Source organism: Armigeres subalbatus, chromosome 3 (genome assembly GCF_024139115.2).
Source record: "Armigeres subalbatus isolate Guangzhou_Male chromosome 3, GZ_Asu_2, whole genome shotgun sequence".
Lineage (NCBI taxonomy): Eukaryota > Metazoa > Arthropoda > Insecta > Diptera > Culicidae > Armigeres > Armigeres subalbatus.
Window position 1 is genome coordinate 414764930 of NC_085141.1, and position 15023 is coordinate 414779952.

Below are 15023 nucleotides of genomic sequence, written 5' to 3' on the forward strand. Positions count from 1 at the left end.
TTCTCTTTCATCAATTTTTCACTTTTTTGTCATAAGGCAGCTCCTTCTACGCGCGGCTACAAAGCAAGACCATGCTGAGGGTGGCTGGGTTCGATTCCCGGTGCCGGTCTAAGCAATTTTCGGATTGGCAATATTTGAAACGCGTGAAACACATTTTACACCTTGTTGTTCACTCGACAACAAAACACCGAAATTTTGAAAGGTTCAACATTCGATTTCCAGATCAGAATATTCTCTGTTCGATACCAGTCGGGCAACCATGTGACGCATTGGCACCTTCGAAACGCCCTGTAATTAATATAACTTTGAAACGCAGAGCGAATCCAAGCACGAGCCGAATATCGTTCTCGAGTCAACGCAACAAAAAATCACATGATAATAACCATCATCAACGCGTCCGACAGTTGTACCTTCGGTGAATAAGCTTAAAGGAGCAGGAGCCAGCTCGTTGCGAAATTGCACCCATCCATAAGCGTCACGAACAGGTCCGATTCACATTCATCCGTTTTGAGCACTGCGTAACCGTCGTCTGTCTATCGGGGTGCTAAATCGTCAATCGTTGCTTTTTTTGTGACTCTGAAACTGAGACTGCGAAGAACACATGTCGGAACGGCGATCGTCTGGGATTGTGACTGCTTGTATCAATCATGTAGCCCTCTGAAAGGTGCTAATGCGCCAGAAACAAATGATAACCCACATCCGGACGGATGAATTTCATAGGAAGTTCGGACCGAGCGATGCCCCATCGTCCAGCAGGACACAATTTGGTTCTTTCAGATGAACAACAAGGAATGAACGGAACAGTTGTCGGGTTAGGTAGCGCTTGCAGCCCTATAATTTGCGCTCATCATCACCTGAAGAGGATTTTTAAGCTAACGAGCCACCGAAAGCACATATAGGATGAGGCGAGGGATGCGATGCTCGTTTGCTTGTCGGGGACACGGGCAACAGTAGACAATCAAATTAGTAGCATCTAAATTACAGCCGAATGACCAGCAACAAACCACATTTTCGGGAGAGGTGAAAAGCAGACATAATTGACGATAGAATTTTGACTGAGAAGGATATAAGCTCGCACCTGCCAGCAATCAAATTGCGGTTGTCGAAGGGACGCACCCATTTCGTTAAATAGAACGCGCACTGGTTTAGATTTTTTCACTAAAATTGATGAATTTCTTTGTTGAAATGGGAAAAATATAAATAATAAAATGATGAAATAATAATTTGTCCCAGGGCTTAACTATCAATACAGGCGAAATGTTTTGAAAATTTTACTTTTGCGAAAACATATCAAATATGATGCCCATGTAAAATCACTAGCAATTTTGAAACTATCACAACAAATCCGGAATATCTTCGATTAAATGTAAATATATAACAAAAAAAATTGTTTACACCCTTTTAAACCCGTTTTTTTTATTTTGCATATAATTGAGAAAATTTGAATTTAAAAAACAAATCGTTTGTCCCAATCATTTTATCTAATGTTTTGTATTTGAACGAATAATTATTATATACATATAAACAATTTTCCTGTATTTTCTTTGAATTTTAGTTATATGTGTTGTTTAGTATCTGAACGTTTCCGACCATATGCTGTCTTGGCAGAAATGAAACTTTTCTGCACAGTCCCCTTCATGGCTGTGTGCTTCATCATACATGCGATGCTTCTCGTGGGAAGACGCCTGATGTGTTTTCGGCAAACTAAAAGTAGAAAAGGGTGTAAATATTGCCCAGATTTTTCGTTTATAAGTTTCGTTACCTAAAAATGGCTTTTAAAATTTCCTTCAAATATGTATCTGGTTTTCCGGTGTTCCTACGTTGCCCACTCTCACAAAGAGCTCGAAGCACACAATGCTGGCCATGGTTTCCTTTCCTGTAAGAGTAAAAGAATTCAGATTATGATTTTCCATGGATTAACAGCTTTTCAGTATGGCTGTCTTGGGTTCAATATCAACTCTCTGACAAAAGAGACTGTTAAGAAAATTATTTTGAGCTTTTTAGTGGAATGTCTTCACTTGTCATAAGACGAGTTTGTACAATCCCATTAAATTCCACCACTTAATTGTATCTTGACAGATACGTATTTCGACCTCAACGGTAAGGCCGTCTTCAGTGTCTCGTACTTGACTCGACTTAAGTCGCAAGTCGAGTCAAGTACGAGACACTGAAGACGGCCATACTGTTGAGGTCGAAATACGTATCTGTCAAGATACAATTAAGTGGTGGAATTCAATGGGATTGTACAAACTCGTCTTATGACAAGAAAAGAGACTGATTAGCGAAATTTCAGAGACGTCTTCACTTACGTGTCGAGAAATTTTTCAATTTTCGAGTAAAGTTGATGACGAGTCGATCGATGGTGGTCGAGAAAGAATTTGTCTTTGTGATTTGTTTTCTCGTCAATGCTTCGCTTTCCAAACACCGGAAAGAAGGGTCGTTTGCTCTGCTGATAGTTCGGTGGATGATTTTGAATCCACGTTGAGATATATCTGAAAATTGAAATAGTGGAGTGTTATAAAACTGTTTCTCAAATACGGAATTCGAGCAGCACATCGTACCTGTTAACAATACTGTTCCAATCGTTCGCGGAAGAATTTAATGGCGATAAGAAGATTGGTGGAAGATCCTTCATTGAAAAGGCTGGTCTGTGCGTTTGTTGCCAATTGTAATAGTTGCCATAATTACCGCCGGTTTTATAATTGGCGGGGTAATTATAGTGATTCAATTGATTCGAATTGCTTCCGTGGTTTAGCAAACTGGGCTGCAGGTAATTATTAGGACCGTAGGAATTACTATAATAATAGGAGTGTCTATTGACTTGTTCATATTGACTGGTGCTCGTTTCCACGGTGTTACTGTTGATGTTCTCATCCTTCCGTCGCGAGGGAATCGCATCTGAGTTGGGTTCTCGCAACAATTGTTCTATGTCAAATATGGAAATGCTAGGCAGCTCATAGGCCAAGGCCACCGTGACACCAACCGTGAACAATCTATTGAATCCAATGATTGGTAGCGCTTGATCCTGTACTGAAACGAAAATTTGAACGATTTGAAAAGAAAAAAAAGAATACTTATATAATATTAATTTATAATTTTATATAATTTTAATTTATAGTATTTATTTTTTATATAATTATAATTTATAGAATATATAATTTTAATTCAGCACAATTTTGATTTTCGGCATTTTTTCAATATTTTATTCACAAATTTCCATAACTGAGGAAAGCTTCTTTGTTCAATCTGTGCATTAGCTTCTGTTAAACCAAAAGATGTATAAATATGAATTCACGAAGAAAATACTACTTATCTCCTTTAGACTTACCGAGCGTAGCAGTGAGTATGAGAAGGATTAATTTGTTTGTGGAATAAAATATGAAAAAAATTTGCTCAATCGGTTGTTACATAGCTCGGCACCTTGAATTTGAAATTGAATTAAATTGAATTCAGTTAATTAACCTTATACACAACGAAACTTTCCAACCTTTCAACCAAACCAAGTGGAACCTTCCTTAGCTGCGAGGCGGCAATGTCCCAGTGATGTCAATAAGATTAGAATAGAGCAATGAAACAACTAAGCCTGGGCTCAGTCGAGCTTTTCAAATCACTTCCCGAACGAAACTGAATGTGATTCTGCTACTGTAAAGTTTGAGGAGCTGTTCCCGTTGACATTCAAATTCAACCACAGGTCTTTAAGTTTTGACGACTTATTTTAATTCAGATATATGGAAAGGTTGACCATTTTACGACGACAACAGACAGGATTCCGCCGCGGACGATCATATGAGAACCATTCTGTCAGGCTTTGAATCATTCTGGAGAAGGTCAATAAATTTCAAAAGTCCCTTTATTTGGTGCTGACTGACCACGATTGAAGCCTTCGATCGTCTGAGTCACGAAAAACTGTGGAGCGTCCCTAGAAGCAAGGGAAGTCTAGACAAAATCCAGAGTCCTGCACAATGGAATCGCTAAAGTGAGGCAAGTATGGATGTATTATATCTTTGTTGCTGTTGCCCATCGTAATCGACGAAATCATGGGTTGTTTTAGCAGCCCACCACCATAGAGCAATCGAACGACCTCAACGCAGATGATAATACTGATTTACCAGCGCAACAGCGCTCAATTTCGTTTCAGGTGGTTCGAATCGAAATTCCGCGGAATTTCGCGGAATTTGAGCATGGCGAAATCTGATTTATTCATTTCGTTTCGTTTCGTAAAATTACAAAAATTTCGCTACAAAAAACCAGCTTCTCACGAAATTCAACGGAATTCCGCGGAATTTCAAAGCAAATTTAAACTTAAACCATACTTTATATTATCAAAAACTTTAGCTGCGTCGCTGAACTAAATCATAAAACTATCTTCTAAACTTTATGTTAGCAATTTCTGACCTTTCTTACGACATCATCATTCTCACTGAAACATGGTTGGACTCACGCACGCTCTCCAGCCAGGTTTTGCGATGTGACCGGTCTGCGGATAATAGACAAAAAGCTACAGGCGGCGGCTTATTAGTTGCTGTTAATAAAAAACTTCACTCCAACTCAATCGAGAATCAGGAATGGAACTGCTTGGAACAGTTGTGGGCTTCAATCGAATTCGACGATCATACATTGTTCCTCTGCGCGCTGTATATTCCACCCGACAAAAATCGCGAACGTAGGATTATTGAAACTCATTGTCAATCTGTTTCCACTATTCTGGAAAATGCGGAAGCCTCCGATGAAATGATTGTGATCGGCGATTTCAACCTCCCAGGAATTTCTTGGGTGAATTTTTCCAATGGCTTTCTCTTTCCGGATGTGCGCCACTCTGCCATTTATCAGAACACCTCGTACCTTCTAGACAATTACAGCTCCGCCACGCTCTCGCAAATAAATCACGTAACTAACCAGAATGGACGTAGCTTAGACCTATGTTTTGTCAGCGTTCAAGATGTCGCGCCGTTCATATGCGAGGCTCCATCACCACTGGTAAAACTAAGTAACCAACCATATTTCGTTGACAGACATGTTCCCAAAATAGTGAAGCATAACCCTCCCCACGCACCTTGGCAAACAAGTGGTCTGCGACGACTGAAGTCGTATAAAAGAGCAGCGTTAAGGAAGTTCTTAAAGTACCGTACATTGTCACTGAAACGGCACTATGCACAAATCAGTCACGAATACAAACGGACTGCCAAAAGTTGCTTCTCGCATTATCAGCGTAGACTGCAGAGGAAGCTGAAAACACATCCTTAAAAGTTCTGGAAGTACGTAAACGAGCAACGTAATTAATCTGGCCTTCCTTCGCGAATGACGCTTAACGGAATTTTGGCGTCTATTCCTCAGGACATCAGTAGACTGTTTGCAGAAAAATTCGCCAGTGTTTTCAACAATGAAAGATTATCAGAAGACCAAATACGAAATGCTATGAGCTCCGTTCCTATCTCCGGCCAAGCCATGAGCATGGTTGATATCAATGTTGAAATAGTTCGCGAAGCTGCATTGAAACTGAAAGCATCCTACAACCCCGGTCCAGATGGAATTCCTTCCGTATTTCTGAAAACGCACATCGATGGCATTATTACTCCGTTAGTCCATGTTTTCCAACTTTCGATTACGTCAGGAATTTTTCCGTCTTGTTGGAAGATAGCGCACATGTTCCCTGCTCATAAGAAAGGTAACAGACGGGACGTTGCAAATTACCGTGGTATCACCTGCTGTTGCCAAGTTGTTCGAGCTAGTCATCATGGAACCTCTACTCGCCCATTGTAAATCATACATTAGTGACAACCAACATGGATTTATGCCCGGACGTTCCACGGCTACAAATCTTTTGTGCCTTACCTCCTACATCAATAGCAGCATGGTGGATCGCAGTCAAACGGACGTTATCTATACCGACCTAACAGCAGCCTTTGACCAATTGAATCACCGCATATTGCTAAACTGGATCACCTCGGAATCAATGGTTCTCTCTTGCGATGGTTCCAGTCGTATTTAACCGGTCGCAGCCTTACCGTGGTTATCGGAGATCATCAGTCGAACCATTTGCCGCTACCTCAGGCATTCCTCAGGGTAGTCACCTGGGACAACTGATATTTCTGATCTATTTCAACAACGCCATTCTAACAATGAAAGGACCACGGCTCTGCTATGCAGACGACCTCAAACTGTATCTTCGAATTTGTTCCATTGAAGACTGTCACTCTCTCCAACGCCAACTGGATGCCTTTGCAAGTTGGTGCGTGCTTAACCGAATGGATGGTAACCCATCTAAATGTTCGGTAATCTCTTTCTCGCGGAAAAGGGAAACAATAATTCACAAGTATATCTTGTATGACACAGAACTTGAACGAGTCAATCAAGTTAAGGATCTTCCCCCTTCCGTCTTCCAAGCTATGAAAGCCGTTGCCGTTCGATTGATCTGGAACCCCTTTCCGTCCGCCGTAGCACAACGAGGGCATTACTGATAGCAGATCTACTACAAGGACGACTCGACTGCCCTTCTCTTCTGGAACAAATTAACTACCACGTGCAACCCCGATCCTTTAGGAATAGTTCGATGTTCAGGGCTCCTATGCATCTAACGAACTACGGTATGTTCCATGCTATCGGCGGTCTTCAAAGACTATTCCACAGAGTTGCATCTCGTTTTGATTTTAACTTGTCCCGCCAACTAATTCGCGAAAGGTTCAGTTCTTTTTTAGTAATAGTTGATAATGATACTTGACCATAGAAAGTAATTTCGCATTTTGTAATTAATTATAAGTAAGCATCATTGGGGCCAATACAGCCTGTATCATATAAACAAATAAACAAATAACTTATTAAGTCTATACATTTTTTTTTCTATTAACGCTTACTTCTTCTTCTTTAATGGTTCTACATTCCAACTGGAACTAGATCTGCTTTTCAACTTAGCATTTGTAGAGGTGAGCCAGCCCAGGGCTGCAAACCTCTATAATAAAGAAATAAAAAAAAAAAAAAAAAACTTAGCATTCTATTAGCACTTCATCAGTCATTAGTATGTATCTTGTGTGGCAAGACAATGGATATACTATGTCCAGGGTGTCGAAAAAGTTTCCAACCCGAAAACATCTTTGACCAGACCGAGAATCGAGCTCGCCATCTCTGGATTGGCAATCCTACGCTTTTGCTCGCATAGCTATTTGAGATGCTTACTACATAACCCCGTTCTGAGTCGACAAATACGTATTTAGTTTTCTTCTATAAAACGTCTTCAGTGCTTTGTTAGAAATATCTAACAGAAAACAAAAAGTATCTTTAACTATTCTATCCTATTTGTTTTAACGTAACCAGCTATGAATCAGTATAACTTTGTCAAATATGCAAAGTCGTGTCGTGGATTCCAAGGGCCCTTTTGAAGTCATTTTTCAGCGCTTCTTATTAATAACCGATTTATTCACCTCCACTTCGGCCTCAAACCAGGTTTAAGAACATGGGTAAGCACCGCTTTAGAGTTGAGAAGGCTCTAAGGGATGAATTGACTGTAAGCACATCATTATTGGTCATGAATTGGAAACTCCGAAGCAAAGGAATAACTTTTTTATCCAGAGTAGATTACACCCAGTTTTTTTTACACGGTTGGTTTTTACTCGATTACGACTTTTGGCGTCAATGAAACTATGAGTTAACCCTATGAAAAATTAAAGAAAATTAAAAAATCACAAAAATTAAAGAAAATTCAGGTGAAATTATGTTTTTAACGAAATTCCGTACATAATATAAAACTAATTTAATAAAAATTCCGCGGAAAAAATTAAATTTCGTTTCGTTTCGAAAAATTTCGAATTAAATGGACCCTGATTTCGTATCGTTTCAAAGACTCGAAAGTAAATCTATATTTCGTTCCGATTCGTTTCGAATCAACATAGACATTTTAAATTTTGTTTCGTTTCGTTTCGTTAGAAAAAAGTGTGTTATCGCATACCCTTAGTGAATATACGTAGGCCGGCCACGCGCCACGTAAGAGCGGAGACGAAATCTGCAAGCAATCGCTGGACTGGAATCCGGCAGAACATCGCAGAAGAGGCAAACATAGGATCTACTGGCGACGAAACCCTAACAGAGAAATAAACACAATCGATAGGACTCAGACTTGGGCCAAAGTCATGGATGGAAATATTTACGTTGGCCCTAAGGTGCTCAGAGCACAAGAATGAGCGTGTGAGATTTGGATCCCACTTAATGAATGGCACAAGTACATGGGTGCTGAGAAGGAAACCAATCCCAGTGCCGTATAGCCAAGTATAGTATTGTGACCCTTTGATTAGCTATTTTTCAAAAAAAGTTATTGATTACCAGACTAAGGCTGGTGTTGTCTGTGCAGTACACAGAAGTCTTCTCCATTCAGCTCGGTCCATGACTGCACGTCGCCAACCACGCAGTCTGCAAAGGGTCCGCAAATCGTCCTCCACCTGATCGATCCACCTTGCCCGCTGTGCACCTCGCCTTCTTGTTCCCGTCAGATCGTTGTCAAGAACCATTTTCACCGGATTACTGTCTGACTTCCCAGCCCACCGCAGTCTTCCGATTTTCGTGGTGTGAACGATGGATGGTTCTCCCAATAGCTGATGCAGCTCGTGGTTCATTCGCCTCCTCCACGTACCGTCTACCATCTGCACCCCACCATAAATAGTCCGCAGCACTTTCCCTTCTAAAACTCCCAGCGCGCGTTGGTCCTCCACGAGCGTCGTCCAGGTCTCGTGTCCGTAGAGAACTACCGTTCTTATAAGCGTTTTGTAGATAGCCAGTTTGGTACGGCGGTGAACTCTATTCGACCAGAGCGTTTTGCGGAGGCCGAAGTACGTACGATTTCCTGTCATGATGCGTCTCCAAATTTATCTGCTTGTATCGTTATCGGAGGTCACCAGTGAGCCCAAGTACACGAATCTTCAACTACCTCGATTTCATCACCACCGATGCAAACTCGTGGTGGGTGGCTTACATTGACCTCTCTTGAGCCTCTTCCTATCATGTACTTCGACGTGTTGATGACTAGTCTAATCCGTTTACCTTCGCTTTTCAGTCTGATGTAAACTCCTTCCATCCTCTCAAAGTTACGTGCCATAATATCTGTGTCGTCGGCGAAACCAAATAGCTGGACGGACTTTGTGAAAATCGAACCACTCGTTTCGATCCCTGCCCTTCGTATTACTCCTTCCAAAGCGATGTTGAATAGCAGACACGAAAGACCATCACTTGCCGTAACCCTCTACGCGTTTCGAAGGGACTCGAGAATGCCCCTGAAACTCGAACTACGCACATCACCCGATCCATTGTCGCCTTGACCAACAGTATCAGTTCATCCGGAAATCCGTTTTCGTGCATTAGCTGCCATAGATGGTCCCGATCGATTGTAACATATGCGGCTTTGAAGTCGATAAATAGATGATGTGTGGGCTCATTGTATTCGCGGCATTTCTGAAATATCTGACGTACGGTGAACACCTGATCTGTGGAAGAGTGTTCACCCATAAATCCTGCCTGGTACTGCCCCACGAACTTTCTAGCAATTGGTGTTAGTCGGCGGCATACAATTTGGGAGTATCTTGTAGGCGGCGTTCAGCAATGTGATTCCGCGGTGGTTTCTACGTTCGAGCTTATTGCCCTTTATGTAGATGGGACACACGACACCTTCCATCCCCTCCTGCGGCAGAACCCCGTCCTCCCAAACCTTGGTAATCTCCCAGTGCAGCGCTCTAGCTAGTGCCTAACCACCGTGTTTTAACAGCTTCTCTGGTAGTTGGTCAACTCCAGGGGCTTTATTGTTTTCAGCCGTCCGATCACCTCCTGGATATCCTGGAGATTCGGAACCGAAAGTCGTAGGTCCTGCGCTCGTGCTCTTGGGTTCATCACCATACCGCCACCGTTGTCTGCCACATCGCCATTCAGGTGCTCTTCGTAGTGCAGCCGCCACCTTTGGATCACCTCACGCTCGCTCGTAAGAAGGTTCCCGTTTATGTCCTTACACATATCAGGCTGTGACACGTGGCCCTTACGTGAACGGTTCAACTTCTCATAGAACTTTAGTGCGTTATTAGCGCGGTACAGTTGCTCCGTCTCTTCACGGTCTCGATCTTTCGCTGGCGCTTTTTCCTCCGAAAAATCGAGTTTTGTCTGGAAGTTCAGTGCGCGTTTTGTCTGGTTCAGTCTTCAAAAGTTCCTTTGCAATTCGTTGCATTGATGCAAAATCCAAGGAGCAGGAGAATGAATGCTCCGTATGTGTCAAGTGATCATTGCTTTGATGCACTTGCATCATTTCGTAAAATACTGCAACATTGATTTGAATCCTTTCATTGGATTCTAGGCAAAGGCAAGCACGTGGTGCGTATTATTAGTGACCGGTTTGCTTTCCACTTCGTTGCTACGTCGCGAAGACGATTGTTGTTAGCAACTGGATATTTTGTCATATTTTGCTTCTGTAATAGGAAATTACATTTGAAACAAAATGAGAGGTCCGAGAACCAAAACTTCAATGAATTGGGTTGAGAAATTAATTACCCTACTTGTTTACATTATATGACTCTTAGCACATTATATTATATGACAATAACATTAGGTTTCATCCAACAGATAGAATCGCCGAAATAGAAATCGAAATTTCATTACGATGAGCACTATAGATTTGGTGCTCGGAAGGTTGTTGTCTACATTTTTCGCTGCTGCTGTCAGTTAGAAGTTTTTTTTTCGTCAAAATAAACAGTTAGTACCCTCATTCGACACAGCATTACCACGACGTGTGTCCTAACACTTGAGTCATATCCATATAATAAAGTATAAAAAACGAAAAAGTTCGACGGAAGAATCAAACTTTCACTCAAGAGATTGACACAATTGAATATGACACCACTAGCCATATAACCACATAGCCACCTTTGAGTTCCATGCTTTCAAAGGGCAATTTGATGCTTCGATTTACGATTCGGTAGGTCATCGCCTGAAATGATTTGAATCAATGATGCGATATTTCCAAAGTGCGATTGTGCAAAGGAGCAATTGAAAGCGAGGATGTAAATTTATTCCAATTTAAATCATTTTTTCAAAGCTTGCTTTTGCGAATCATTCTGAAAAGAGGATGCTCTTTGAAGACTGGCTGGTTTCGGACAGCAGAATGATCGAGTTGGCAGAAGCCATCGGGCAAATTCAGTACAGTGCGTGGTTCGGTCGTCGTGTTAAGAAGAAAAAAATGGGTGTGCAGTGGATCATGCCCTTTGGTCCGGTTGAGACAAGCGCGATTTTCGTTAGTTGGCAGAAGCCCTCGAGCGGACGAATACAATGCGTCTTTTGGTCGTCGCGAAGAGAAAAATATATTTATTATCAGGTGAAATGCTTTAGGCGCGTGTTGGAGATTCGTCTGCGTATCAGTATGAATATTGCGCCGTTCCGAAGAAATAAATAGACGCTTACCAAGACAGCTTCCTATAGATTAACTTCTTATCTAACCAACTATCCCTTCCCGTGGCACTCACGGAGATGCAGAGGATTCCTCGTTTTTTTGGAGCAATGAATGTCGAACTAATTTTCCTCCCCTAATCCTGAATTGGCTATGAGGACGTGGCCGGAATCGTTATTGGTCTTGAATTATTGAAACTCCAAATCATGAACAGCGAGAATGGCTTTCTAATCCAAGGAAAAGCTATTCAATTGGTAAGCTGTGCAAATTTGTTGCTTCTCGGCAAATCACGACTATGATGTGTACACTCAATCAAGCTAAGCTGAGCTAAGAAAATTCGAGTTTTGTCTGATCCGCGTCCGTTTGTATCGTGCCTTCCCGACCAGTAGATAGTAACAGATTTATATCAGACCTTGTTATTCTGTTACAGCAGTTTTTTATAACAGCGGTTGTTATAAAACATGTACCATTAGTAGTTAAAATAACAAAAATTGTAACAAAATCTCTTCTAGTTTTAACAAAAATATTACTAAATATGTTATTATTTGAACAAAATTATAACTTGTTGTGTTACATAAAAAGCGGTGAAAATAGCTTATACTATAACAAATCTTGTTCTTGAAAAGATTATGATTATCCATAATGTAGGCAATTATCTTGTCCAGCTGGTTCAACTTCGAATGTAGGTTCAAGTTATACTGTAGGTGGTACCTTACTTTTTTTTTCCAATTCCTATCTACCAAAAATGTAGGCAATTTTTTTTTCTGAGGAAATAAACATAACACATTGTGTTATAATCATGTTATGACGATCATGAAATTTTATTTCCTTCATCTTTGGCAGAGAATTTATAACAAAATTATTGCAAGTTTTGTTATTTGTAACACATATTGATATAATTGTGATAAAATTTTGTTATGACTAACTAGTCGGGTTGTTCGCCCTCGTGTGGTGTTGCAGCAGTCTCGTTCATGCTTCATTCTTCTCCTCAACTGACTGCTCACATTCGCCGTCATACCAGTCGTTTCTCTGATCCGGGGGCACCGTGCCTAGTGCAGCGGTTGCCGTGCTTCCAATGGCGGATTGAATATCTCTCCAGCCATCTTCAAGAGATGCTGCGACTAGCTGCTCTTCCGTTGGGAGTGCCACTTCCAGCTGCTGCGCGTAGTCTTGGGCTAGTCTACCGTCTTGTGGCCGCCCAATGTTTATCCGCGGCGGAGGACTTCGACGCGTGTTGATCACCGTCGAGAGTTTTGAGCGCAGAAGTACTGCAAGGAGGTAGTGGTCGGATTCAATATTCACACTGCGGTAAGTGCGTACGTTCGTGATGTCGGAGAAGAATTTACCGTCGATTAGAACGTGGTCGATTTGGTTTTCCGTTTCTTCGTCATTCGATACGGTATGCAGACTATCCGGTCCGATGACCGGTCTATAATTACCACCCAATGACGCATCTTGCCCAGCACTATGAAGCCGGTTACCAGCTCGTTGGTGGTGCCACAGCTTTGGTAGAAGGTAGCCGCTTGATGCCCGCTTTTCCACACTTTCTGTCCTGTCCAGCAGATTTCCTGCAGCGCTACGACGTCGAAGTTGCGGGATGTAATTCATCGTAGATTATCCTGTCGCAACCTACAAAACCTAGCGACTTGCAGTTTCATGTTCCATGCTTCCAATCGTGTTCCTTTATTCGTCGCCTAGGTCGTTGCCGATTATATCGAGTCGTATTATCTTCTATGTCATTCGTAATGGCTGTTTTTGAATGCGGCTTATTGGGCCTGTACAAACCTCCTGGAGGGCCGTAGTGTAAGGTCTGTTTAGCGTCCCCCTAACACCAGTACTTGGACTTGTGCGCTTTGAGCGGCACACGCTTGCTTTGGCGGAGCATACTTGCGGATACATGCAGCTTTTTATAGACGTTCAACAGAGCCCACTGTCAAACCCTACCGCATCCTAGGCAGGCACCACAACTTGTAGATTGCCTGGGTAGAGATCGTCAAACCCTTGGACATAGTCCCTACTGCCCCATGGTAAATCTCTTTTAAATAGCTCAAACACGAGACACTGGTTCTGATGATGCATTAAGGACACGGAAGGTATTTCCGTTCATCGTCGTAGGGACCAACACGAACGAAAGCAACGTCCATTTGCTAGAACTTCACATTAGCAGAACAATTCTCCTGAGCTTACGATTTCGTACGGATGAGTTTGGCAAAAAAGTGTCTCTTTTGTTGGGTTTCGAGGCTATGACGAAAAGAAGAAAATGCCTACTTTAACCCTACAACTTGTTTTGCACAGCAGTGCGAAGTCAATATGATCCCCAACACAAAATCAGCGAGAACGAAGCGTTGAATCATCACTTCTCGGTGGGGTTGTTTATCCCATTCTATTTTTTTAGTTGCATACAAGTTTGATAAATTTGTTTTCATGGAGAGAAATCTGCTTCCACACTGATACTTTTCCCTCCCTCTTCATATGGGAGCTTGACAAAAGGAAGGACGTGAGATTTATACCATCACAAATATTGCCCTCCGCTCACTTTCAAATCGATTCCTATGAAACATTCTACATGCCTGCCGTATCCTAACGGAACTATCAAATCAATAACTTCGCCTCTAAATAAACATGTACGTCTAAATACATGATTATGTTAGCGTTTCCATATCATTGTGTTCATGGCTTCTAATGACTCGAGTCAAGTACGAGCCATTGACGACAGCATTACAGTTGAGATCTAAATACGTATCTGTAAAGGTTAAATAGGCGGTGGAATTAAATGGAATAGTACTAAACTCGTCTAATGACAGACGATGACACTTTTATGCCCAGAGGAGTCGATAAAATATCCATCACGAAAATTTCCTAGACCGGACTGGGAAGCGAACCACCTTCCGCATTGTCTTGCTTTGTAGCCAAGCATCTGACTGTACATCGAGCATTGACTAAAATACAAGGATCCAGCGCCGATTTGAAAATATTCGTTGAACAACATTCAATCCCTTTATTTCTCTCACCAAGTTGAAATGAGCTGCCTTCCGGGAACTGCAAGAAGCGCTTTGTTCTTGATAAAACTTTTGTGCTTCCGTTTCTCACATCATGCAGGATTTGTATTTGTTCTGCTTCAGTTTCCGCTGAGCACAATAATTCACTATCACTAATTACTAGAAATATAACTAACATTGCCGTCTTCAAACCGATTTTCATCATAAACTTCTCTTTCAACAAACTGGCACGCAACAGTTCTACACTTCAACTACTGATAAACGTCTCAACTCATCCATCATTTCTCTTGTTTGTTGGACAGATGGTTTCACTGTTGCAGCCAGACTCAAATTTCGTTTACTGCTCAAACAAATTTGGATTTAAGCCGGGTGATCCAGAGTACTTAACAGCTAGGTCCTAAACGGTTGAGTTAACAGCGGTTTCGATTTGTCCGAAATATGCACCTAGGCTTCCGTACAACGAGAAAAGCCAGTCTTTTTGAAAAAAAAACATATGGATATTTATGCATTTATAAAAAAAATCATCAATGGAAAATTTTGTTTATTTGTATATCCAGATAGAAAAGTATCAAGTCATGGTATTATTATTTGTAGTTAACATTGTTGACCTACTAACGATG

The 15023-nt window shown here is 41.5% G+C and overlaps 1 protein-coding gene across 2 annotated transcripts in view; it reads right to left on the bottom strand.

The window, feature by feature from the left end:
* Positions 1-1539: 1539 nt before the first annotated feature.
* The window catches only part of LOC134224242 (uncharacterized), a 67512-nt gene continuing 54028 nt past the window's right edge, over positions 1540-15023 (bottom strand). The window contains exons 1-5 of one of the 2 annotated variants that reach the window (XM_062703564.1): positions 14416-14598; positions 2562-3030; positions 2310-2492; positions 1763-1876; positions 1540-1704 (exon numbers count right to left, since the gene is read on the bottom strand). In XM_062703564.1, coding sequence (XP_062559548.1) covers positions 1569-1704; positions 1763-1876; positions 2310-2492; positions 2562-3030; positions 14416-14581 — 1068 coding nt within the window. In that variant the 5' untranslated portion in view covers positions 14582-14598 and the 3' untranslated portion in view covers positions 1540-1568. Of the gene's footprint in view, positions 1705-1762; positions 1877-2309; positions 2493-2561; positions 3031-14415; positions 14599-15023 lie in introns of those variants that run through there. The other variant, XM_062703565.1, reaches the window with a different exon arrangement.